At 42.3% G+C, this 25,571-nt stretch overlaps 1 protein-coding gene across 4 annotated transcripts in view; it reads left to right on the forward strand.

The window, feature by feature from the left end:
- The first annotated feature begins 1,435 nt into the window (after positions 1-1,435).
- prkcz (protein kinase C, zeta) overlaps positions 1,436-25,571 on the forward strand; it is a 76,185-nt gene continuing 52,049 nt past the window's right edge. Inside the window, exons 1-5 of one of the 4 annotated variants that reach the window (XM_083554811.1) lie at positions 1,442-1,584; positions 1,617-1,715; positions 11,986-12,107; positions 12,443-12,532; positions 13,362-13,412. In XM_083554811.1, coding sequence (XP_083410937.1) covers positions 1,663-1,715; positions 11,986-12,107; positions 12,443-12,532; positions 13,362-13,412 — 316 coding nt within the window. In that variant the 5' untranslated portion in view covers positions 1,442-1,584; positions 1,617-1,662. Of the gene's footprint in view, positions 1,716-11,985; positions 12,108-12,442; positions 12,533-13,361; positions 13,413-13,935; positions 14,220-25,571 lie in introns of those variants that run through there. The other 3 variants (XM_083554812.1, XM_083554816.1, XM_083554815.1) reach the window with 3 other exon arrangements.

The following is a 25,571-nucleotide window of genomic DNA, read 5'->3' on the forward strand; positions in this document are numbered from 1 at the left end:
ATGGATATGGAGTGTTTGGTGAACTGGGATATTTGGATGCTGTCGTCTCCTCACTCTCACACGTTCACTCAGGTTTGTTGATGGTGGTGTGGTGGGTCGTCTCTTATCCCTGAGATCCTCATGTCTGTGTTTCCTTCTGCTTCTCCCTTTTAGTTATGTTGCTATAGTGAGTCTTGCCGGAGTCCAAACTGTGACATTAACTTTCATACAACAATAAAGACAAATAATAATCCATATCCTTCTCTTCCTGTCACCCTCTTCTCTCTCTCTCTCCCTCTTTCTCTCTCTTAAAAAGTAGCAGACTGTTGACATTAACTACAGTCTAATCCATCCTCAAAGCTCCAATTCTTACTTCAGAATTTCATGGAACCACCCAAGGCGTTGATGAGAAACCGTCCCAAGCTGCACAGAGTCGCCTCCAAATGACAGCCGGTCCCAAGCCTGGATAAATGGGGAGGGAAAGTTTATTTAAAAAGTTGATGAAATCGTTACTACCTATTGATGGTGTGCATGTGAGGCAGTGCTTTTATTTCCTGTTAATTTTGCTGCAGTACAGAATAAAAATCTAGGATTCTGCTTGTTATTTTCTATGAGGGTGGAGAAATATGCTGATCAGCAGCACTAAGAGATTTTCTAGAACTCAGGAGATTCTTCTTCCATGCTGTTTGAAATACTGTTCATTTTGTTTGACGCCATTTACGTTCTAATTTCCGAGTGGTCTGTTTTAAGGTGCGTGTATGATCATTATACCACTGTGCTGATTTTTCCCCCTGATCATTTTGGAGAATTCCATACGTGTTCTGTCAATTTCACTGTATTAGATTCCTGTCTGTGATGCAGTGCTTTATTATACTGTGTTTCTCAATAATATTGATGGTTTCTGTAGCCAGAGTATCATAATAATGAGATTAAGAGGTGAATTGATTCAGAAGGGACACCACTGAAGGGTGAGGGTGAAATACACGACCTGATAATGATTATAATTATATATCAAATGATAAAGATCTCAACAGCTTCACTGCACAGAGAGAAGAATAAACTATTCATAAAATTAAACAGTTTCATTTATAAACATTATGTTTTTAAAATTCCCCTACCTATTTTCCTGGAATCCCGCCTTCTCATCTGCGATTGGCTGACCCTATCTGTCTCTGTGTTCAGATTGGCTAATAACATGTACGCTGTCCAAACAAAAGAGAAAAGAGGTTTTAATATATATATATATATAATGTTTATATAATTCGTGTATATAATAAGTGTATATTAAACTCGGGGTCTGATTCAATTAAATTCATTTCAGAAAAATGAAGGAATTATGAAAAATATTAGTAGAAAATTTCCCCTGTGTGTCGGATGAGGGCGCAGTCTCTCTCTCTCTCTCTCTCTCTCTCTCTCTCTCTCTCTCTCTCTCTCTGTGTGTGTGTGTGTGTGTGTGTGTGTGTGTGTGTGTGTGTGTGTGTGTGTGTGTGTGTGTGTCCATAGTGAAGCCTGACTGTGAGCAGGACAGAAACTGGACTCTGCTCTGTTTCCTGAAATCGGATTAAACTCGGAAAGCTTCGGTTCACTGTTTATTTCTCGACATACGTGTGTGTGTGTGTGTGTGTGTGTGTGTGTGTGTGTGTGTGTGTGTGTGTGTGTGTGTGTTAGAGCTGTACAGTGATCATGCCGGTGAGGACGGTGATGGACTCGGTGAAAATAAAGGCGCATTTCGGCGGGTGAGTAAATCAACAGGTTGCTGAATGAGTCGACTCTGTCTAAACGACTCCTCTGAGTGAATCGAATTGAAGTAAATGTAATCCGGGAAAAATTTTAATCCTTGAAATTTCTTATTAAATACAGCCACATTCTAATTACACTGGAACTCTCAGCTTCATCTAATCCAAACAGCCGATGTTTTAATTTTCATCCAAAAAGAAATTCTTAAATTTCACCAGAGCCATTCGGTTTACAACAGGTGAGAAATCAAAGTCCTGATCCTGATTTTACTCATAAAGTCCTGATCAATACCTGATAAAGTCCTGACATTGAATTTATTTACATCAAAACACAAACACATGTATATAATACTCATATATTTATATACAACAGCTGATGCATAATATAATGCTTTAATAACAGTGTGTGTGTGTGTGTGTGTGTGTGTGTGTGTGTGTGTGTGTGTGTGTGTGTGTGTGTGTGGTTCAGGTGTTCTGAGAAGTGTTTATTATTAAAACTGATTAAAATAAAATGATGTTTCTCAGCTCTGTGTTTAATCTCATGCTGAAGAAACCTTTAGACACCATCACAGCTCTACTGGTTCCTAATGGGAATCCAAAACCCTGTACTGTGTGATTGAGTTATACATTTGCCATATTTGCCAGTCATACAAGTGATTATTATTATTATTTTTTATTTTTGTGTGTGTGTGTGTGTGTGTGTGTGTGTGTGTGTGTGTGTGTGTGCAGGCGTGCTGATGGTAGCTTAGGGTTTAAGGAATTAGATTTTGGCTCATGAGTTCAAATCCCAGCCACACCAAGCTGCCACTCCTGGGCCCCTGAGCAAGGCCCTTAGCCCCATAACTGCTCAGTTGTATAAATGAGTTAAATATAAGTCACTTTGGATAAGGGCATCTGCCAAATGCAGTAAATATAAATGTGTGTGTGTGTGTGTGTGTGTGTGTGTGTGTGTGTGAGAGAAATAACTGTTGTTATTTCCTCTTTTTGATCATTTCAGGAAGTGTAGAAGTCCTTGTGTGTATGCATTATGTTTTCTGACTTTGTAAACCACACTGATGTATTTCAGGGGAATAAGGCGATAAAGTCACAGAGAAATACCGAAGGCAGGAAAGTGTTGAATGTGGTGCTAATGCTAATGGTGCCAATGTTGTGTAGCTTTAACGTGTGCTGGAGGGATGTTGGTGTAGGATCCTGAAGGGCACAATGGTAATGTTTTAGGGTTGTTTGTTTAAGGAGAGCTGAGGGCCACGTCCACACACACCTGTTTATAATGAACTCACAGCTTTTATCAGCACATCACACGTGACACATCATTAAAAAAGAAAGAAGACACGCCTGCTTTCACATGTCAAACCTAAGTATTTTTTATACAGGATGATGATTTGTGAAATGTGTGTGGCAGTCGGACACTTGGCTTTTACTCAGCATTTAGTACACACCTTCAGAATTCCTCTGAATTGAGGTCATGATGAAACACTTGAGGGTGGAGTCAGAGATAAACTATTCCCACTGTAAACTCCTCCCTCTACAAAGCCCTCCCACTCGACTTTGGCTAAAGTGTGTGTGTGTGTGTGTGTGTGTGTGTGTGTGTGTGTGTGTGTGTGTGTGTGTGTGTGTGTGTAACCATAGTGAAGCCTGACTGTGAGCAGGACAGAAATTGACAGAAGACAGAAGAGACAGAAGTCATCACACGGGCCACTCATATTATGATTGAGTTGCTAAAGGAAATAGAATTATTATCTGAAAGTTTACACATTTCACTGATGTCCATCACAAACACCAGGAGAACTGTTGATGTGCTTCAGAGGTGTTTATGTTGAGGTGCATTGATAGAGATCAGAAGCAAACTGTAGTCCTGAGTGTAGCAGACTGTTGATATTAACTACAGTTCAAATTCAAATCCTCAGAGTTACTGTTCTTGCTCCATAAACAAACTTTCTTTCGGCTTCTCCCATCAGGGGTCGCCACAGCAGATCATCTGCATGTTTGCTTTGGCACATGTTTTTACGCTCCATCATTTCATGAAACCCCATGGCATTGATGAGAAACAGCTTCAGCCTCCACTATCCAGAGGCAGACCAGGACAAAGTGAGAAGATCCGAGGAGGGGAGAAGGCAGAAACAGTGACCACTGGAACCTCAGGAGCATGTTTAACTCAACCGAGAGAGAGAGAGAGAGAGAGAAGAGGGGTGACGGAGAGAGAGAGACTTTGACTTTTACAAAACTTTATTTACACAAGTCACATATAAAATTCAGGGTGACGTAATAAATAAAATAATAAATAAATACGTGGGAAGATGGTTTCATAATTGAGTAAAACATGAGTGATTAGTTTAGTTCTGGTGCAAAATTAGAGAAGGTTCCTTCTTCCTTGGAGCTCCATATTTCTTCCTCTGAGGAGGGAGGAATATGGTTCAACCCAGTTCAACAGGTTGTGTCCCATCCTGGTGGGACTTAAGCAGGCTCTGGTCCTGGAGCAAGAAGTACGCACCCTCCTGAGGAAAGGGGCCATCGAATTGGTTCCTCCCTCAGTCAGAGAGTCAGGCTAATACGGCCAGTACTTTGTTGTTTCGAAAAAGGATGGCGGATTGTGGCCGATCCTAGATCTACGCTCCTTGAACCGCTCACTCATGAGGCTCAGGTTCAGCATGCTTATCCTCAAAGAGATCGTGTCACAGATAAAGTCCAAGGACTGGTTTGTCACGATAGGTCTAAGGGGCGCCTATTTCCACATAGCCATCCTTACTGCTCACAGGAGGTTTCTGAGGTTTGCTTTCGTGGGTAAAGCTTACCAATATCAGTCCTCCCCTTCGGCCTAGCACTCTCACCCGCACCTTCACAAATTCCATGAATGCAGCTCTAGCCCTGCTATGGCTTCAGGGCATCCGCATTCTGAACTATATCAACGACTGATTGATATTAGCTCGATTAGAGCTTCAGGCGGTACGGCATCAAGATGTCATTCTCGCCTGCATTAAGAAGCTGGGGTTAAGACTGAATGCAGGGTTAGGGTTAGGGTTGCGGAGAACCACCTTCTTGGGCGTAGTGTGCATTCTCACAGCAGTCGGGAGAGTAAGAGAAGGCCAACCTCACTGTGAAGCAGTGAGGCTGCTGGGTCTCATGGCGGCAGCGTCCAACATCAATCAATCAATCAATCAAATTTTATTTGTCACATACACATACATACAGGGTATGACATGCAGTGAAATGCTTATTTACGACGGTCCGGCATGAGGGAATAGGATGGGGAGAAAAATAAAACAAAGAAAAAGAAGGCTGATAAATAAACTATAAAAACTATATAAAATATAAGAATATATAAAGATATATATATGAAATGAGTAAAAAGATGTATATAATATAGTATATAATATATAGTAAGCAGTAAAACAGTAAACAATTTAAGGTGGTTTATGCAATTGTCCATAAAGTGTCCGTGTGCGGTATCGTGTGGTGTAAAGTGCACTGTGCTGTGCGAGTCCAGAGTTTAAAGTGTCGTAGTGCGAAAAGAGAGATTTATGCAGAGAAAAAGAGTGATAATGGAGAGAGTGCGCCAGTTTTTAGATTCTGGGTGTTTCCTGGTTTAAACTCCGAATGGCCTGCAGGAAGAAGCTCCTCCTGATTCTCTCTGTGTTTGCTTTCAGGGAGCGGAAGCGTTTCCCCGAACGCAACAGAGAAAAGAGTTTATTTTTGGGATGGCTGAGGTCCTTCATAATCTTCCTGGCCCTGGTCCTGCACCGCATGCTGTAGATGTCCTGCAGGTTAAGGAGCTCGGTGTGGATGGTACGTTCAGCTGAACGCACCACTTTCTGGAGGGCTCATCTGTCCTGCATGGTGCTGTTCCCGAACCAGGAAGTGATGCTACCCATCAGAACGCTCTCAATGGTGCAGGTGTAGAAAGTCTTTAGCACTTGAGAGGGTAGTTTAAAGTCCCTTAAACGTCTCAGATGGTACAGACGCTGCTGGGCTTTCTTCACCAGGGTGTTGGTGTGACAGGACCAAGACAGGTCCTGTGTGATGTGAACACCTAGGTACTGGAAACTGTCCACTCTCTCCACTGGGGTCCTGTTGATATTTAGCGGTTGGTATGACCGCTCCTGCTTCGTGCTGAAGTCCACGATCAACTCCTTAGTCTTGCTGACGTTCAGGAGAAGGTTGTTCTCCTGGCACCATTTCTCCAGGTTTTTAACCTCCTGTAGGTAGGCCTTCTCGTTGTTGTTAAGATCAAGCCCACCACAACAGTGTCGTCATTAAACTTGATGATGGTTGTGGAGTTGGAAGTGGCCACACAGTCATATGTGTACAGTGAGTACAGCAGGGGGCTCAGAACACAACCCTGGGAAGCTCCAGTGCTAAGGGTGAGGGTGGATGAGGTGTGTTTGCCCACCCATAAAGCTTGTCTGTCAGGAAGTTAGAGCTTTATTGGCACAGCGGCAGGCTGAGTCCCAGGACCTCTAACTTAGAGGGGTGTGTGGAGGAAATTATGGTGTTAAATGCTGAACTGTAGTCAACAAACCGCATCTTTGTATAATTGCCATTTACAGTGGGTATGGAAAGTATTCAGACCCCCTTAAATTTTTCACTCTTTGTTATATTGCAGCCATTTGCTAAAATCATTTAGGTTCATTCTTCTTCCTCATGAATGTACACACAGCTCCCCATATTGACAGAAAAACACAGAATTGTTGACATTGTTGCAGATTCATTAAAAAAGAAAAACTGAAATATCACATGGTCCTAAGTAAGCAGTCTTGTACTCATCCATGTCCCTGGTGGCGACCCCCGTGTTGTAGCTGCCCACGGCTTCTGGTTGTGAATCGTTCTGATGGTGTTTTTTTGCACCGTATCATCCGCTAGTTTCCCGATGAATCCCACAACCGCTTCCGTAAACATGTTGACGTCATTAGAGCTGCGCCTGAACATGTCCCAGTCTGCGTCAACGTGATTCCACTTGGCTTCGTATCCTCAATACGAGACACCTCCAGTGGTGGCTCAGAGACAGAGGGTTCTCCCGAGGGGGCAGCCCACTCTGTGCTATCAAGGTTTCGAGGCGATCTCTATGAACATTAGATATATGGAGAGAACACATGTGCCTGTCTCAAGGCCCCGTCCTGGGAGCGCCTTGTCGTCACATAATGCTAACGACAGACGCATCTCTCACAGGGTGGGAAGCGGTCATGAGTGGGGAACGAGCTACATCGTTTATGGCACATAAACTGCCTGAAGATGATAGCTGTGCTAATGTGCTAGATCCAACTAGACAACTTGTCGGTGGCCTCTGATCTCGTCCTCTGTACAGGCTGGTATGGCAGATCCTCCTATGGTCCCAGGGAAAACTCCTCTCACTGAGAGCAGTTTACATCCCGGGCCTGTTGAATTTGAGGAGCAGACGCACTTTCGAGGCAAGGGCAGAGGCCCGGGAAATGGATGCTCCACCCGAGGTGGTGGAGCAGATAAGGCAGAGATATTACCGAGTCCAGGTAGATGTTTTTGCGACTCGGGAGACCTTGCACTGTCCCCTCTAGAAGGAGTACGTCTACTCTTGGTGGCACCTTGTTGGCCGGGCAGACCGTGGTTTACGGACCTCCTGTCAGAAATTTCTCCCAGGAGGGATCTCCTCTCGCAGGCCGGGGGAACCCTGGTTCACCCCCGCCCAGAGTTATGGAAGCTATGGCTGTGTCCCCTGAGGGGGCACAGTTTCTAACAGCTAGTCTCTCTAGTGAGTGGATGCTATTAGTCAAGGCTCATTAAACCCGAAATATGGTGGCCTCTACGGCCTGGTCCACGGGGGTTTCCCTACAAGACATATGTAACGCCCAGTTTGTCCCAGAAGAGATCAACCAGCAGGGCCTGTATGTTCGCCAGCAGGTTCAGTGGAGGATCAACGCAGGCGAGGTTGTTGAGGACCAGCGTTCGCCCCCTGTAGGACATCTTTGGGACTAACTGTTTTTACACCTGCTCAGTCTGCCTTTCACCTGCTCTACAGAACCTTTCAATTTTTTATTTAAAAACTCATTGCTCCCCAGGTAGACACCCAAGTATTTAAAGCCACCTCTTTTTCCATTCCAAGCCTCCTGGCATTGAAGGTTGCCCACCTCCCCAACTAAAATAGCTTCACTTTTACCACAGTTGACTTTGGCAGAAGATTAAATCTGAAAGTCCTTCAAAATGGCAGTTAAAAACTTTGCATTATTTTGTATGTTTATCATGACTACCAAGTCATCTGCGTAAGCTGACAGGCATATGGAGGCATTAAAATGTGGAATATTAAACGCAGAGAGATGACTCTTTAACTTGTTTAAAAGAGGTTCAATCGCCAGAGAGCACAACATACCTGAGAGGGAACAGCCCTGCCTGAAGAAGAAGAAGCCCCAGCCCACCTGCCTCAACGACTACCGTCCGGAGCCCTGACTTTAGTAGTGATTAAGTGTTTTGAAAGATTGGTCAGAGACTTCATCATTGCATCACTACCAGACACACTGGATCCTCTACAGTTCGCATACCGCCAGAACCACTCTAGTAAGGATGCCATTACTCATCTTCTTTACACTACGATGAGCCACCTGCACTACAGAAAAGGGAATTATGCAAAAATGCTGTTTGTGGACTACAGTTCAGTGTTCAACACCATAATTCCCTCCACGCTCACCCCTAATTTGGAGGTCCTAGAACTCTGTGTCAATCGATCTCTAACTTTCTGACAGACAGATCACAAGCCGTATGGGTGGGCAAACACACCTCAGCCACCCTCACCCTCAGCACTGGAGCTCCCCAGGATTGTGTTCTAAACCCCCTGCTGAATCACTGTACACATATGACTATGTGTCTACTTCACCACCATCATCAAGTTTGCTGACGACACTGTTGTGGTGGGCCTGATCTCCAACAACGACGAGATGGCCTACCTACAGGAGGTTAAAAACCTGGAGAGATGTTGCCAGGAGAACAATCTTCTTTTAAACGTCAGCAAGCCAAGGAGCTGATAGTGGACTTCAACACGAAGCAGGAGCGGTCATCAATGGGACCCCTACTGATATACCCCATTTCCCTCCTCTGCACATGTCCAAACCATCTCAATCACACCTCCCTCACCTTGTCTACAAAATGTCCTACATGTGCTGTCCCTCTAATGATCTCATTTCTAATCCTGTCCATCGTCATCACTCCCAACGAACATCTCAACATCTTTAGCTCTGCTACCTCTAGCTCCAACTCCTGTCTTTTATTCAATGCCACTGTTACTCATTACTTTGCACTGTTGACCCCAGGTACCTTATCCACCTTCTCCAGCTCTTCTCTCTGCAACCGCACCCCTCCACTGCCCTCCCTCTCATTCACACACATGTACTTTGTCTTACTCTTACTGACTTTCATTCCTCTTCTCTTCAGTGTGTACCTCCACCTCTCAAGGCTCTTCTCCACCTGCTCCCTACTCTCACCACAAATCACAATATCATCCACAAACATCATAGTCCACGGAGACTCCTGTCTGACCTCGTCCTTTAATCTGTCCATCACCACTGCAAATAGGAAAGGGTTTAGAGCCGATCCTTGATGCAGTCCAACCTCCACCTTGAACCAGTCCAACCTCCACCTTGAACCAGTCTGCCGTTCCTACTGCACACTTCACTGCTGTCACACTGTCCTCATACATGTCCTGCACCACCCTCACATACTTCTTTGCCACACCAGACTTTCTCATACAATACCACAACTCCTCTCTCCACCCTGTCGTACGCTTTCTCTAAATCCACAAACACACAATGCAACTCCTTCTGACCTTCCCTATACTTCTTTATCAACATTCTTAAAGAAAATAATGCATCTGTGGTGCTCTTCTTCGGCATGAAACCTACTGTTGCTCACAGATGGTCACTTCTTCTCTCAGCCTGGCCAACAGTAGCCCAATTTCCACCGGTACCCTGTTGGTTAACGATACCTGTGGTTGTTGGTAACCCGGGCCTCGACCGATCCAGTATGAAATTTTGATTTGTAAGCCACATATTTGATTTGGCACATGTTTTACACTGGATGTCCTTTATAACAAAACCCTCCACATTTATCCGGGCTTGAGACTGACACTAAGAGTGACCTGACTTGTGTAACATTAATGACTGGATTAACTGTATCTTAACCTATATCGTTATCTATATCTGTAGTATATCCAGAGGTGGCAAAAGTACACACTTCCTTTACTTAAGTAGAAGTACAAATACTCATGTTTTACAATACTCGGGTAAAAGTTGAAGTACTGATTATACTTTTTTACTCAAGTGAAAGCAACATGGACATTGAGAATATGGATGCCATAGAGCATGAATACAAAAAATGTTTTTAAATGTTTTGAAGTAATAATGGTGGTTTAAATGACATAACTCATCAGGACACCAAACGGAACCTTTGCTACGTTTCCACACGGACAGTTAATGAGGTGATACCGGAGAAACTGCACCTTTTCAAGTCAAGAAGCTTTTCTCATAATCATACTGATTTATGGTCTGTAATGGTTTTATGGGATTTATGGTATAAATCATAGCGATTACAGAATCAGAGAATATTTGTATTCGATGTGAATGTGGTTTATGGTTTTATGGTTTTATGGTTTATGTCGAGTTTTCTACACATATTTATTATGTCTGTGAGGTAAATATTCACTGATATTCAGTTACCGTATTTTTCGGACTATAAGCCGCTACTTTTTTCCCCACGTTTTGAACCCCGCGGCTTAAGACAGTGAACAATCTCGGGTCAACCGTAGGGCGTGTGTGTGTATGTGTGTGTGCTCGTGTCTCTCTCTCTCCCTCATACTTGTATTTAAACCCAAACGAGCTGTACTCCGCCTTTCGCCTTCTGTTTTCGCTCGCACCCTGACAGCTTCTAAAGGAAGCGCAACATATTTCACCCATTACACCGTGTGTAACGTGTCTTTCGTTAAAGCCTGTGTAAAGTTTATTAGTGTAGCGGCTTATAGACAGGTGCGGCTTATTTATGTTAAAAATTAAAATATTTGTAAAATTCAGTGGGTGCGGCTTATATATGGGTGCGCTTTATAGTCCGGAAAATACGGTAGTTTTATTGACGTAGGTTAATTGTGTGAATCATGGTGGATTTGGTGTATGATTTGAGACTTGGTGCAGAAATAAAACAAATGTTTACTGATGAAAAAGTTTATTTATTTATTTTATATCTAAATAAAAAAGGACGTTGTGAATAAGTATGTTTTGCTGGAGGTTTTATTTTCGCCTCTTTTATATTTATTTATTTATTTATTTATTTATGTTTTTATTTTTTTATAAAAATGGTAAAAACAAAAATGTGTGCTGAATTGAAATCGTGTTAATAAAATTTTATGCCGTTTAAAAGAATTTGTGTTTGAATTTTGACAGCCAAATATATATATATATATATATATATATATATATACACAAAAACTAATTAAACATGTTGTTACCTAATGGATGTGTCCAGGCTGAAGATCCACATATAGAACACAAGCAGAGAAAAGATGATGATGATGATGACGATGATGATGATGATGATGATGATCAGGAATGTCTCTGTTCTCAGTCATGTTTACATCACTGACTCCCTCTGTCTCATCCACGTTAGTTTTACTTCTTGTTGCTTTCTGCCTGCTGATTCTCAGCTTCGTAAACTAGTCTACATCTGTGTTGAGTGAGAGTCAGGACTTTATACACCAGTGGATTGAAAAAGACGCACAATGACAGGAAATCAGTTGTTCGGCTGAAATCGACGCAGTGAAAATAACAAATATTGACATTTTACCAAATTAATGGATTAAAACTAAAGTAATGAGTCTGGTGTGAAAATGTAATAAGTAAAAAGTACAGATATTTGTGTCAAAATGTAATGAGTGAAAGTAAAAAGTCTGAAAAATAAATAGTGAAGTAAAAAACCGATACAAAAAATCTACTTAAGTACAGTAACAAAGTATTTGTACTCCGTTACTTCCCTCCTCCGAGTATATCTGTATTTATTAGTGAATGTTGCAACCAGAGGCTGTAATCACACACACACACACACACACACACACACACACACACACACACACACACAGTAAATTACATCATGACGCAGACCAAAATCAACACAAAATAATTATTAATAAAAACAAATAATTTATGAATTATGAGACAGAACATCCTGATACACACTTAATGAACAGTTTACTGTTCTTTTTTAAACTCAATTGTGTGTGTGTGTGTGTGTGTGTGTGTGTGTGTGTGTGTGTGTGTGTGTGTGTGTACAGAGACATGTTGATCTCATACCTGGACTCAGGCATGTCCTTCTTAGAGCTGTGTGAGGAGGTGAGAGAGATGTGCTGCGTCCAGAGGAACTCCCCCATCACACTGAAGTGGATTGATGATGAAGGTGTGTGTGTGTGTGTGTGAGATTGCCTGTTTGTGTGTTTGCACACGTGTGTGTTTGTGTGTATGTGTGTGAGAGTGTGTTTCCGTATGTGTGTTTGCGTGTGTGTGTGTGTGTGTGTGTGTGTGTGTGTGAGAGTGTGTGTGAATGTGTGTGTGAGTGTGTGTGTTTGTATGCATGATTTGGGTTTTCTCTTCTCATGCAGTAAATTGTTTTTCACCTTAGTTTGACCCTGATCTTTTTACAATGCTGTGTGGGTGTGTGTGTGTTTGTGTGTGTGTGTGTTTGTGTGTGTGTGTGTGTGTGGTGTGTGTGTGTGGTGTGTGTGTGGTGAGCAGGTGACCCCTGCACTATCTCCTCCCAGATGGAGCTGGACGAGGCATTTCGGATCTACAGCAGGAGCAGAGTGTCTGGACTCCTCCTGCACGGTACTCACAAACACACACACTCACACATTAACAAACATTAACATACAAAAACTTGCACACTGAGAGTCTAACTGCAACAAACTTTTCAATAAATTAATAGAACATGGAAACATTAAATATTTAAACGAGGAAATGTGCTGCTTTAAGCAAATTTAGAATGTGATTTTTTTTTTAAGTTGTGAAGGAGCAACAAAAGTCTGGAAAAGTGAGTGTCACTATAACAGTTGGAGAAATATTTAGTAACTAATGAGGTATAAATAGTGTATCGTAGAGAAGCAGAGTCTTTCATAAGTAAAGATGGGTGGAGCTTCAACAATCTGTTAAAAAGACTGTGTCTACAAACTGTGGAACAATTTTAGAATTATTTCCAACATCAAATTGCAAAACAGTTGAATATCTCATCATTTACATAATATCATCCAAAATTTCAAAACACTTTTGTACGTCGCTCTGGACAAGGGCGTCTGCTAAATGCGGCAAATGTATATGTAAGAAGGCATGTGTAAACATGATCCAGAAACACCACCATCCTCTCCGGGCCAAAGCTCATTTTAAATGTACTGAGGCAAAGTAGAAAACTTCTGTGTTCAGGCGAATCAAAATTTTAATTTATTTTTGGAAACCATGGACACCACGCCCTCCAGACTAAAGAGGAGAGGGACCATCCGGCTTGTTATCAAAACTTAAAACATTTAAGCACTTAAAACATTTCCTCAGTTTTTAAATGTGACGTTATGTTCTATTGTGAATACAATATGAGATTATAAGATTTCACCAGTATTCTATCATTACTGTAGAGTTAAAGCTCCTTCTCGCTCTCTCTGCTTAGTGTTTCCCAGTGTTCCAGAGAAGCCGGGCATGCCATGTCCTGGAGAGGACAGTAAGTGTGTGTGTGTGTGTGTGTGTGTGTGTGTGTGTGTGTGTGTGTGTGTGTGTGTGTGTGTGAGAGAGAGCATGAAGGAGTGTGTGTGTAGAAGCTTCTAAACCAATTCATCTTGAATACCTCTAATTATAGTGTCTAATAACAACAACAACAATAATAATAATAATAATAATAATAATTTATTATTATATTATTATTATTATTATTATTATTATAATCATTCTCAACATTCATTTATCAGTTTTTAAACAATGCACAAATCACACACTACACACAACCCATAACACACACACACACACACACACACACACACACACACACACACACACACACACACACACACACACACACACAGAGCTTCTCGACCAGTCTGATCCTTTGTTTCCATGCCAGATTTTCTTCTAAACCTTCAGCTGTTTGCTCCAGGCACCCAGGGGACTACACCCTGAGCGAGGGATAAGGAGGGAGAGAGAGAGAGAGAGAGAGAGAGAGAGAGAGAGAGAGAGAGAGAGAGAGAGAGAGAGAGAGAGAGAGAGAGAGAGAGAGAGAGAGAGAGAGAGAGAGATAGAGAGAATGGTTTCGTTAGTGTAGACGGCACTCCCTTTTGCTTCATCCCTGATGCTCATCATACAGAGAGTGACAGGAGAGAGGGAGGGACAGGAAAATACAAATAAGGAGCAAGAAGAGTGGAAGAGAGGGAAGGAGGGAGAGAGGGAAGGAGGAGGGATGTGCAGCTCGTGGGCCGGTGCTTACACAGAGAGAGAAAAGCGCTGAAGGGAGCAGAAAAGGAAGAAAGCTGAATCGGTGAGCAGGAAATACAACACCCACCCTTCCATCCATCCATTTATCCATCCATCTATTCATCCCTGCATTTAATTGTCCAGGAGACAGAATGTCTTTGTGTTGAGATGCGGCTGACATTGAGCTAGCTGGAGAGAAGATGCCCTAGCTAGCACCCTGTGTGTGTGTGTCTGTGTGTAGTACTAAAGCAAATGAAATACTGCCATCTTTTCTCTCTCTCTCTCTCTCTCTCTCTCTCTCTCTCTCTCTCTCTCTCTCTCTCTCTCTCTTTCTTTGCAGTGGTGATTTTGGCCACAAGTCCTGCTGGTCAGGCATGTATTGTTAAAAAACCCTCTAGCAAGTGTGTGTGTGTGTGTGTGTGTGTGTGTGTGTGTGTCGGGGGGATTAATATCACCTACCTGGCAGTCTTTACTGAAGGAGAGAGACTAAAAGAAGGACAGATAGGGGAGGATCTCCATCTCTTGCTAGTCTCAGATCTCGGTGTCCCAAATCTGTGATGTTCCCTAAGAAGTGTGATGGTATGTGAGTGTATCACCTGATGTTTATTGAGCCGATGAAATGTTGTCTCGTGATGCTCTTGAGGAGGGATCTGTGTATATCAGTTTGTGATGGATATTTGTCATTACAGTCTCTCTCTCTCTCTCTCTCTCTCTCTCTTTTTTCTGAGGTGTAAATAGACTTTCATGCATAATTCGGTTTGACAAAATTAGTCAAGCTGCACCCAAACATAGCACCTAGCTTACTGAGAACTGTGTGTGTGTGTGTGTGTGTGTGTGTGTGTGTGTGTGTGTGTGTGTGCGCGCGCAGATGTAAAACACAAGGCATCACATTCATACTGTCCCCAGATTAGTTTGAAAGAAACAACAGATAATTGTACGTCTCTGTTTATGACCAGAAACAAGCACAAGTTTCTAAACCACTGAATCCTGATGAATATGTCTGATTATATTGTCTAATAACAACAAAAACAATAATTATAATAATAATTACATTAGTCCTTTACACAGAATTAGTTCTGAAACACAGTTAAACTGAATTGTGTGTAATGGAGTTAATAATACAGAGTTCAGTAGTACACTGAGGCGTGGTGTTCACTACACTGGAAAACTCAGCAAGTCGTACTGAATGTTTTCCTAGTCAGTATGTGTAACACTGTGGTGTTTGGTAGTCAGTGTGTGTAAGACTGTGGTGTTCAGTAGTCAGTATGTGTAACACTGTGGTGTTCAGTAGTCAGTATGTCTAACACTGTGGTGTTTAGGTGTTTAGTAGTCAGTATGTGTAACACTGGTGTTTAGTAGTCAGTATTTGTAACACTGTGGTGTTTGGTAGTCAGTATTTGTAACACTGTGGTATTTAGTAGTCAGTATGTGTAACACTGTGGTGTTTGGTAGTCAGTATGTGTAACACTGTGGTGTTTGGTAGTCAGTATGTGTAACACTGTGGTGTTTGGTAGTCCGTATGTGTAACACTGTGGTGTTCAGTAGTCAGTATGTGTAACACTGTGGTGTTCAGTAGTCAGTATGTGTAACACTGTGGTGTTTAGTAGTCAGTATGTGTAACACTGTGGTGTTTAGGTGTTTAGTAGTCAGTATGTGTAACACTGTGGTGTTTGGTAGTCAGTATTTGTAACACTGTGGTATTTAGTAGTCAGTATGTGTAACACTGTGGTGTTTGGTAGTCAGCATGTGTAACACTGTGGTGTTCAGTAGTCAGTATGTGTAACACTGTGGTGTTCAGTAGTCAGTATGTGTAACACTGTGGTGTTTAGTAGTCAGTATGTGTAACACTGTGGTGTTTAGGTGTTTAGTAATCAGTATGTGTAACACTGGTGTTTAGTAGTCAGTATGTGTAACACTGTGGTGTTTAGTAGTCAGTATGTGTAACACTGTGGTGTTTGGTAGTCAGCATGTGTAACACTGTGGTGTTTAGTAGTCAGTATTTGTAACACTGTGGTATTTAGTAGTCAGTATGTGTAACACTGTAGTGTTCTGTATGTGTAACACTGTAGTGTTCGGTAGTCAGTATGTGTAACACTGTAGTGTTCGGTAGTCAGTATGTGTAACACTGTACTGTTCGGTAGTCAGTATGTGTAACACTGTGGTGTTTAGTAGTCAGTATGTGTAACATTGTGGTGTTCAATAGTCAGTATGTGTAACACTGTGATGTTCGGTAGTCAGTATGTGTAACACTGTGGTGTTCGGTAGTCAGTATGTGTAACACTGTGGTGTTTGGTAGTCAGGATGTGTAACACTGTGGCGTTTGGTAGTCAGTATGTGTAACACTGTGGGGTTCGGTAGTCAGTATGTGTAACACTGTGGCGTTTGGTAGTCAGTATGTGTAACACTGTGGCGTTTGGTAGTCAGTATGTGTAACACTGTGGCGTTTGGTAGTCAGTATGTGTAACACTGTGGTGTTTGGTAGTCAGTATGTGTAACACTGTGGTGTTTGGTAGTCAGTATGTGTAACACTGTGGTGTTTAGTAGTCAGTATGTGTAACACTGTGGTGTTTAGGTGTTTAGTAGTCAGTATGTGTAACACTGTGGTGTTTAGTAGTCAGTGTGTGTAACACTGTGGTGTTTAGGTGTTTAGTAGTCAGTTTGTGTAACACTGTGGTATAAAGTAGTCAGTATGTGTAACACTGTGGTGTTTAGTAGTCAGTATGTGTAACACTGTGGTGTTTAGTAGTCAGTATGTGTAACACTGTGGTGTTTAGTAGTCAGTATGTGTAACACTGTGGTGTTTAGTAGTCAGTATGTATAACACTGTGGTGTTTAGGTGTTTAGTAGTCAGTATGTATAACACTGTGGTGTTTAGGTGTTTAATAGTCAGTATCTGTAACACTGTAGTGTTTAGTAGTCAGTATGTGTAACACTGTGGTGTTTAGTAGTCAGTATCTGTAACACTGTAGTGTTTAGGTGTTAAGTAGTCAGTATGTGTAACACTGTGGTATTTAGTAGTTAGTATGTGTAACACTGTGGTGTTTAGTAGTCAGTATGTGTAACACTGTGGTGTTTAGTAGTCAGTATCTGTAACACTGTAGTGTTCAGTAGTCAGTATGTATAACACTGGTGTTTAGGTGTTTAGTAGTCACTATGTGTAACACTGTGGTGTTTACTAGTCAGTATGTGTAACACTGTGGTGTTTAGGTGTTAAGTAGTCAGTATGTGTAACACTGTGGTATTTAGTAGTTAGTATGTGTAACACTGTGGTGTTTAGTAGTCAGTATGTGTAACACTGTGGTGTTTAGTAGTCAGTATCTGTAACACTGTGGTGTTCAGTAGTCAGTATGTATAACACTGGTGTTTAGGTGTTTAGTAGTCAGTATGTGTAACACTGTGGTGTTTACTAGTCAGTATGTGTAACACTGTGGTGTTTAGGTGTTAAGTAGTCAGTATGTGTAACACTGTGGTATTTAGTAGTTAGTATGTGTAACACTGTGGTGTTTAGTAGTCGGTATGTGTAACACTGTAGTGTTCGGTAGTCAGTATGTGTAACACTGTACTGTTCGGTAGTCAGTATGTGTAACACTGTGGTGTTTAGTAGTCAGTATGTGTAACACTGTGGTGTTTAGTAGTCAGTATGTATAACACTGTGGTGTTTAGGTGTTTAATAGTCAGTATGTGTAACACTGTGGTGTTTAGTAGTCATTATCTGTAAAACTGTAGTGTTCGGTAGTCAGTATGTGTAACACTGTACTGTTGGGTAGTCAGTATGTGTAACACTGTAGTGTTCGGTAGTCAGTATGTGTAACACTGTACTGTTCGGTAGTCAGTATGTGTAACACTGTAGTGTTCGGTAGTCAGTATGTGTAACACTGTAGTGTTCGGTAGTCAGTATGTGTAACACTGTGGTGTTTGGTAGTCAGGATGTGTAACACTGTGGCGTTTGGTAGTCAGTATGTGTAACACTGTGGGGTTCGGTAGTCAGTATGTGTAACACTGTGGCGTTTGGTAGTCAGTATGTGTAACACTGTGGCGTTTGGTAGTCAGTATGTGTAACACTGTGGTGTTTGGTAGTCAGTATGTGTAACACTGTGGTGTTTGGTAGTCAGTATGTGTAACACTGTGGTGTTTGGTAGTCAGTATGTGTAACACTGTGGTGTTTAGTAGTCAGTATGTGTAACACTGTGGTGTTTAGGTGTTTAGTAGTCAGTATGTGTAACACTGTGGTGTTTAGTAGTCAGTGTGTGTAACACTGTGGTGTTTAGGTGTTTAGTAGTCAGTTTGTGTAACACTGTGGTATAAAGTAGTCAGTATGTGTAACACTGTGGTGTTTAGTAGTCAGTATGTGTAACACTGTGGTGTTTAGTAGTCAGTATGTGTAACACTGTGGTGTTTAGTAGTCAGTATGTGTAACACTGTGGTGTTTAGTAGTCAGTATGTGTAACACTGTGGTGTTTAGTAGTCAGTATGTATAACACTGTGGTGTTTAGGTGTTTAGTAGTCAGTATGTATAACACTGTGGTGTTTAGGTGTTTAATAGTCAGTATCTGTAACACTGTAGTGTTTAGTAGTCAGTATGTGTAACACTGTGGTGTTTAGTAGTCAGTATCTGTAACACTGTAGTGTTTAGGTGTTAAGTAGTCAGTATGTGTAACACTGTGGTATTTAGTAGTTAGTATGTGTAACACTGTGGTGTTTAGTAGTCAGTATGTGTAACACTGTGGTGTTTAGTAGTCAGTATCTGTAACACTGTAGTGTTCAGTAGTCAGTATGTATAACACTGGTGTTTAGGTGTTTAGTAGTCACTATGTGTAACACTGTGGTGTTTACTAGTCAGTATGTGTAACACTGTGGTGTTTAGGTGTTAAGTAGTCAGTATGTGTAACACTGTGGTATTTAGTAGTTAGTATGTGTAACACTGTGGTGTTTAGTAGTCAGTATGTGTAACACTGTGGTGTTTAGTAGTCAGTATCTGTAACACTGTGGTGTTCAGTAGTCAGTATGTATAACACTGGTGTTTAGGTGTTTAGTAGTCAGTATGTGTAACACTGTGGTGTTTACTAGTCAGTATGTGTAACACTGTGGTGTTTAGGTGTTAAGTAGTCAGTATGTGTAACACTGTGGTATTTAGTAGTTAGTATGTGTAACACTGTGGTGTTTAGTAGTCGGTATGTGTAACACTGTAGTGTTCGGTAGTCAGTTTGTGTAACACTGTACTGTTCGGTAGTCAGTATGTGTAACACTGTGGTGTTTAGTAGTCAGTATGTGTAACACTGTGGTGTTTAGTAGTCAGTATGTATAACACTGTGGTGTTTAGGTGTTTAATAGTCAGTATGTGTAACACTGTGGTGTTTAGTAGTCATTATCTGTAAAACTGTAGTGTTCGGTAGTCAGTATGTGTAACACTGTACTGTTGGGTAGTCAGTATGTGTAACACTGTAGTGTTCGGTAGTCAGTATGTGTAACACTGTACTGTTCGGTAGTCAGTATGTGTAACACTGTAGTGTTCGGTAGTCAGTATGTGTAACACTGTAGTGTTTAGTAGGCAGTATGTATAACACTGGTGTTTAGTAGTCAGTATGTATAACACTGTGGTGTTTAGGTGTTTAATAGTCAGTATGTGTAACACTGTACTGTTCGGTAGTCAGTATGTGTGACACTGTACTGTTCGGTAGTCAGTATGTGTAACACTGTACTGTTCGGTAGTCAGTATGTGTAACACTGTACTGTTCGGTAGTCAGTATGTGTAACACTGTAGTGTTCGGTAGTCAGTATGTGTAACACTGTAGTGTTCGGTAGTCAGTATGTGTAACACTGTAGTGTTCGGTAGTCAGTATGTGTAACACTGTGGTGTTTAGGTGTTTAATAGTCAGTATGTGTAACACTGTGGTGTTTAGTAGTCAGTATGTATAACACGGTGGTGTTTAGGTGTTTAATAGTCAGTATGTGTAACACTGGGGTGTTCAGTAGCCAGTATGTGTAACACTGTGGTGTTTAGTAGTCAGTATGTCTAACACTGGTGTTCAGTAGTCAGTATGTGTAACACTGTTGTGTTTGGTAGTCAGTATGTGTAACACTGTGGTATTTAGTAGTCAGTATGTGTAACAGTGGTGTTTAGTAGTCAGTATGTGTAACACTGTGGTGTTTGGTAGTCAGTATGTGTAACACTGTGGTGTTCGGTGGTCAGTATGTGTAACACTGTGGTGTTCGGTAGTCAGTATGTGAAACACTGTGATGTTCGGTAGTCAGTATGTGTAACACTGTGGTGTTCGGTAGTCAGTGTGTCAGGAACCAGACTCAGAAGGAAACACAGGTTTATTTGAGGTTTTTTTCAGTGCCCTGGTGGAGACTCATGTGTAAAACTCGTCCTAAACCACTGTAAATATATTAATATATTAGATTACAGTTTATATTAATTACAGTCAAAACCCTTCTTCATGGTTCTTAAGTTTAACCTTTACAGGAACTTGAAAGAATGTTGATGGAGAAGTATAGAGAAGGTCAGAAGGAGTTTGCATTGTGTTTGTGAATTTAGAGAAAGCATACGACAGGGTGAAGAGAGGAGTTGTGGTATTGTATGAGAAAGTCTGGTGTGGCAAAGAAGTATGTGAGGGTGGTGCAGGACATGTATGAGGACAGTGTGACAGCAGTGAAGTGTGCAGTAGGAACGACAGACTGTTTCAAGGTGGAGGTTGAACTGCATCAAGGATCGGCTCTGAGCCCTTTCCTGTTTGCAGTGGTAATGGACAGGTTGAAGGACGAGGTCAGACAGGAGTCTCCGTAGACTATGATATTTGTGGATGATATTGTGATTTGTGGTGAGAGTAGAGAGCAGGTGGAGAAGAGCCTGGAGAGGTGGAGGTACACGCTGGAGAGAAGGAGAATGAAAGTCAGTAGGAGTAAGACGGAGTACATGTGTGTAAATGAGAGGGAGGGCAGTGGAGGGGTGCGGTTGCAGGGAGAAGAGGTGGAGAAGGAGGAGGAGTTCAGGTACCTGGGGTCAACAGTGCAGAGTAATTTGGCATTGAGTAAAAGACAGGAGGTGGACCTGGAGGTAGCAGAGCTGAAGATGTTGAAATGTTCGTTGGGAGTGACGACGATGGACAGGATTATAAATGAGTTTATTAGAAGGACAGCGCATGTAGGACGTTTTGGAGACAAGGTGAGGGAGGTGAGATTGAGATGGTTTGGACATGTGCAGAGGAGGGACATGGGGTATATCAGTAGGAGAATGCTGAGGATGGAGCCACCAGGAAGGAGGAAAAGAGGAAGGCCAAGGAGGAGGTTTATGGATGTGGTGAGGGAAGACATGCAGGTAGTTGGGTTTAAAGAGGCAAATGTAGAGGACAGGGGGGTATGGAGACGAATGAGCCGTTGTGGCGCCCCCTAGTGGGAGAAGCTGAAAGAAGAAAAAGAAGAGAAAGAGAAGCAGTGGAGAAGTATTACCGTAGCTGCTGTTCATAATATTAACAGCACAAGATGATAATGTGATGTGATCAGATGTTCTGGAGCACAAGGTTATGATGTGATGTGTGTTATGTGTAGAACTCGCTAAAAAGATACGTCTTTAATCTGCACTTAAACTGGGAGAGTGTATCTGAACCCCAAACACTGTCAGGAAGACTATTCCAAATTAAATGTAAGATTTTGTATAAAGATGTAAACATTTTGCGTGTACATTTTAAATAAATATTTTTGTGCGTGTTTGCATTAGTGTTGCCTTTTTAGCTTTAGAGAAGTCCGTTGCAAATGTGCTGCAGTAATTGTCTGATCGCTGGTGTGTTGTGGGCGTCTGAGAGCTTCAGCGCAGCTGCGTGGTGGTTGTAGGGTTTGAGTGCAGGGCAGTGGTGCTGCTGTCTCTCTGTGCTGGTGCCGGTGAGCTGGTGCGGTTGGTCAGACTGGAGGGTGTTGAGATGCTGTTCTGCCTGGTGCTCTTCTGGTGGGTTGTAAGCGCTGAGCAGGTTGATGCTGGTGAGTGCGCTGAAGTTTTGACGATTTTGGAGCTTAATGTGGTCCACTTGCTCTCTCAGTTGCTTTGTGTCCGTGTTTTTGTGTATTGGAGAGTCAGCTCTCTTTATATTAGAATGAGGTTTTAGTTTTTATCTGCGTGTACGCTCCCACCAGTGCAGTGGAGAGTTTTTTTACACAAACTCAATAATGTTATTTTAAACCGTAGCACTGCAGGATTTTTACAGCAGAAAATATAGACAGAAATCATGCAGAACCTCATTTATTCATTTAGATCGTGGGCTTTTACCATCTCACACAAGCACTTACAGGAAGTGCTTGTGTGAGATGGTAAAAGCCCACGATCTAAATGAATCTAAAAAAAAAAGAAACAGAACAGTACAGGTGGGCCCATTGCATAAACAATAGTTTTTATTTTTATTTAATGGAATTGTTTTAAGCTGGAGAAGGCAGCTTTTAACTCCCTACAGCAGTGGTGTAACTTCTTCTTTCGGCTGCTCCTATCAGGGGTTGCCACACCAGATCATCCGTCTCCATACCCCCCTGTCTTCTACATCTGCTTCTTTCAAACCAACTACCAGCATGTCTTCCCTCACCACATCCATAAACCTCCTCCTTGACCTTCTTCTTTTCCTCCTTTTTGGTGGCTCCATCCTCAGCATTCTCCTACTGATATACCCCATGTCCCTCCTCTGCACATGTCCAAAACTCTCTAATAAAACATAAAACAATAAAACATCCTAATAAACTCATTTCTAATCCTGTCCATCGTCCATCGTCACGAACATCTTAACATCTTCAGCTCTGCTACCTCCAGCTCCACCTCCTGTCTTTTACTCAATGCCACTGTCTCTAAACCTACAACATCTCAGGTCTCACCACAGTCCTATAAACTTTCCCTTTCACTCTCACAGATACTCTTCTATCACAAATCACTCCTGCTATCACTCTTCTCCACCCACTCCACCCTGCCTGCACTCTTTTCTTCACTTCTCTAACACACTCTCCATTACTTTACACTGTTGACCCCAGGTACCTGAACTCCTCCACCTTCTCCACCTCTTCTCCCTGCAACCGCACCCCTCCACTGCCCTCCTTCTCATTCACACACATGTACTCTGTCTTACTCCTACTGACTTTCATTCCTCTTCTCTCCAGCGTGTACCTCCACCTTTCCAGGCACCTCTCCAGGCCCACTCAAACAGGAAAGGGCTCAGAGCCGATCCTTGATGCAGTTCCACCTCCAACTTAAACCAGTCTGTCGTTCCTACTGCACACTTCACTGCTGTCACACTGTCCTCATACATGTCCTGCACCACCCTCACATACTTCTCTGACACACCAGACTTCCTCATACAATACCACAACTCCTCTCTCTCCACCCTGTCGTACGCTTTCTCTAAATCCACAATCACACAATGCAGCTCCTTCTGACCTTCTCTATACTTCTCCATCAACATTCTACAAGCAAATAATGCGTCTGTGATGCTCTTCCTCGGCATGAAACCATACTGCTGCTCACAGATGGTCACCTCTTCTCTCAGCCTGGCTTCCACTACTCTTTCCCAGAACTTCATGGTGTGACTGATCAACTTTATTCCCCTGTAGTTACTGCAGGTCTGCACATCTCCCTTATTCTTAAAGATCATTACCAACACACTCCTTCTCCATTCCTCAGGCATCTTCTCACCTTCCACAATCTTGTTAAAAACTCCACTGCATCTCTGCTTTACCATCTCCACACCACCCAACCTTCTCTCTCTCATTTTCCTTGTTTATCAGCTGCTCAAAATACTCCCTCCATCTTCTCAACACACTCTCCTCACTAGTCAACACATTTCCATCTCCATCCTTTATTGCTCTGATTTCTGTAAAGCTGCTTTGAGACAATGTCTGTTGTGAAAAGCTCTATATAAATAAACTTGACTTGACTTGACTTGACTCTAACTTACAGCACATCCTTCCCAGTTTGGTTCCTCTGCCTGGCCAATCGCTAAAAATCATTTTCTCCTTCCTTAGTGTCCACATTCAGCTTGTATTCAACTTCTCCTACAGCTCCTCATATGCCTTTTCCTTTGCTTTAGCCACATCCCTCTTCACCTGCTGCCACATCACCTTGTACTCCTGCCTACTTTTCTCATCACTCTGTCGATCCCAATTCTGTTTTTCCAACCATATTCTTCTTTTGCTCTCCTGAACTTCCTTCTTCCACCACCACCTCTCTTTGTCTTCCTTTCTATTTCCAGACGTCACATCAAGAACCTTTCTAGCTGCAGTAGTTTTCCAATCATCCAGCACCTCCTCAGCACCACCGAGCCCCTGTCTGACCTCTTCCCTAAATCTCACACTACAGTCTTATTCTTCAAAACCATCCTACAGACCACCATCCGATGCTGTCTAGCTACACTGTCCCCTGCCAACACCTTACAGTCTCCAATCTCCTTTAGGTTGCATCTCCTACATAGAACATATTTCACCTGTGTGCACCTTCCTCCACTCTTATACGTCACCCTATGATCCTCCTTCTTCTTAAAACGTGTTCACCACTGCCATTTCCATCCTTTTAGCAAAATTTACCACCATCTGCCCTTCCACATTCCTCTCCTTAACGCCATACCTACCCATCACCTCCTCATCACCTCTGTTCTTTTCACCTACATGCCCAATAAAGTCTGCCCCAATCACCAATCTTTCATTCCTAGGTTCACCTTCTACCACTTCATCTAATTCACTCCAGAATCTTTCCTTTTCCTCCATCTCACAACACACTTGTGGAGCATAAGCACTGATGACATTTATCATCACTCCTTCAACTTCCAGCTTCATGTTCATCCCCCTATCAGAAACTCTCTTCAGCTCCACTACACTCTTACTGTACTCTTCCTTCAGAATCCCCCTACACCATTTCTCTTTCCATCCACACCATGATAGAACAGTTTAAACACCTCCAATGTTCCTGCTCTTACTCTCTTTCCACTTGGTCTCCTGAACACACAACATCTCTACCTTTCTCCTCTCCAGCATATCAGCTCCCTCTCTCCCTTTACCAGTCATAGTACCAACATTTAAAGTACCAACCCGAACATCCACTGTCCTACACGTCTCCTTTTCCTGCTGTCTCTGTAGACATCGTCCTCCTCTCCTTCTCCTCCTTCAGCCAACAGTAGCACAATTTACACCGGTACCCTGTTGGTTAACGATACCTGTGGTGGTTGTTGGTAACCAGGGCCCGACCGATCTGGTATGACGTTCTGGTTCGTGATCCGCATATTTGATTTGGCGCATGTTTTATGCTGGATGTCCTTCATAACACAACCCTCCACATTTATCCGGACTTAAGACCGACACTTAGATTGACCTGACTTGTGTAACAATAATGACTGGGTTTAGTGGTGTAACTAAAGCACAAATAAAAGTTTTTTGTCGACAGTACACGGTAGGTCAC

The sequence above is a fragment of the Silurus aristotelis genome, assembly GCF_946808225.1.
Source record: "Silurus aristotelis genome assembly, chromosome: 11".
NCBI lineage: Eukaryota > Metazoa > Chordata > Actinopteri > Siluriformes > Siluridae > Silurus > Silurus aristotelis.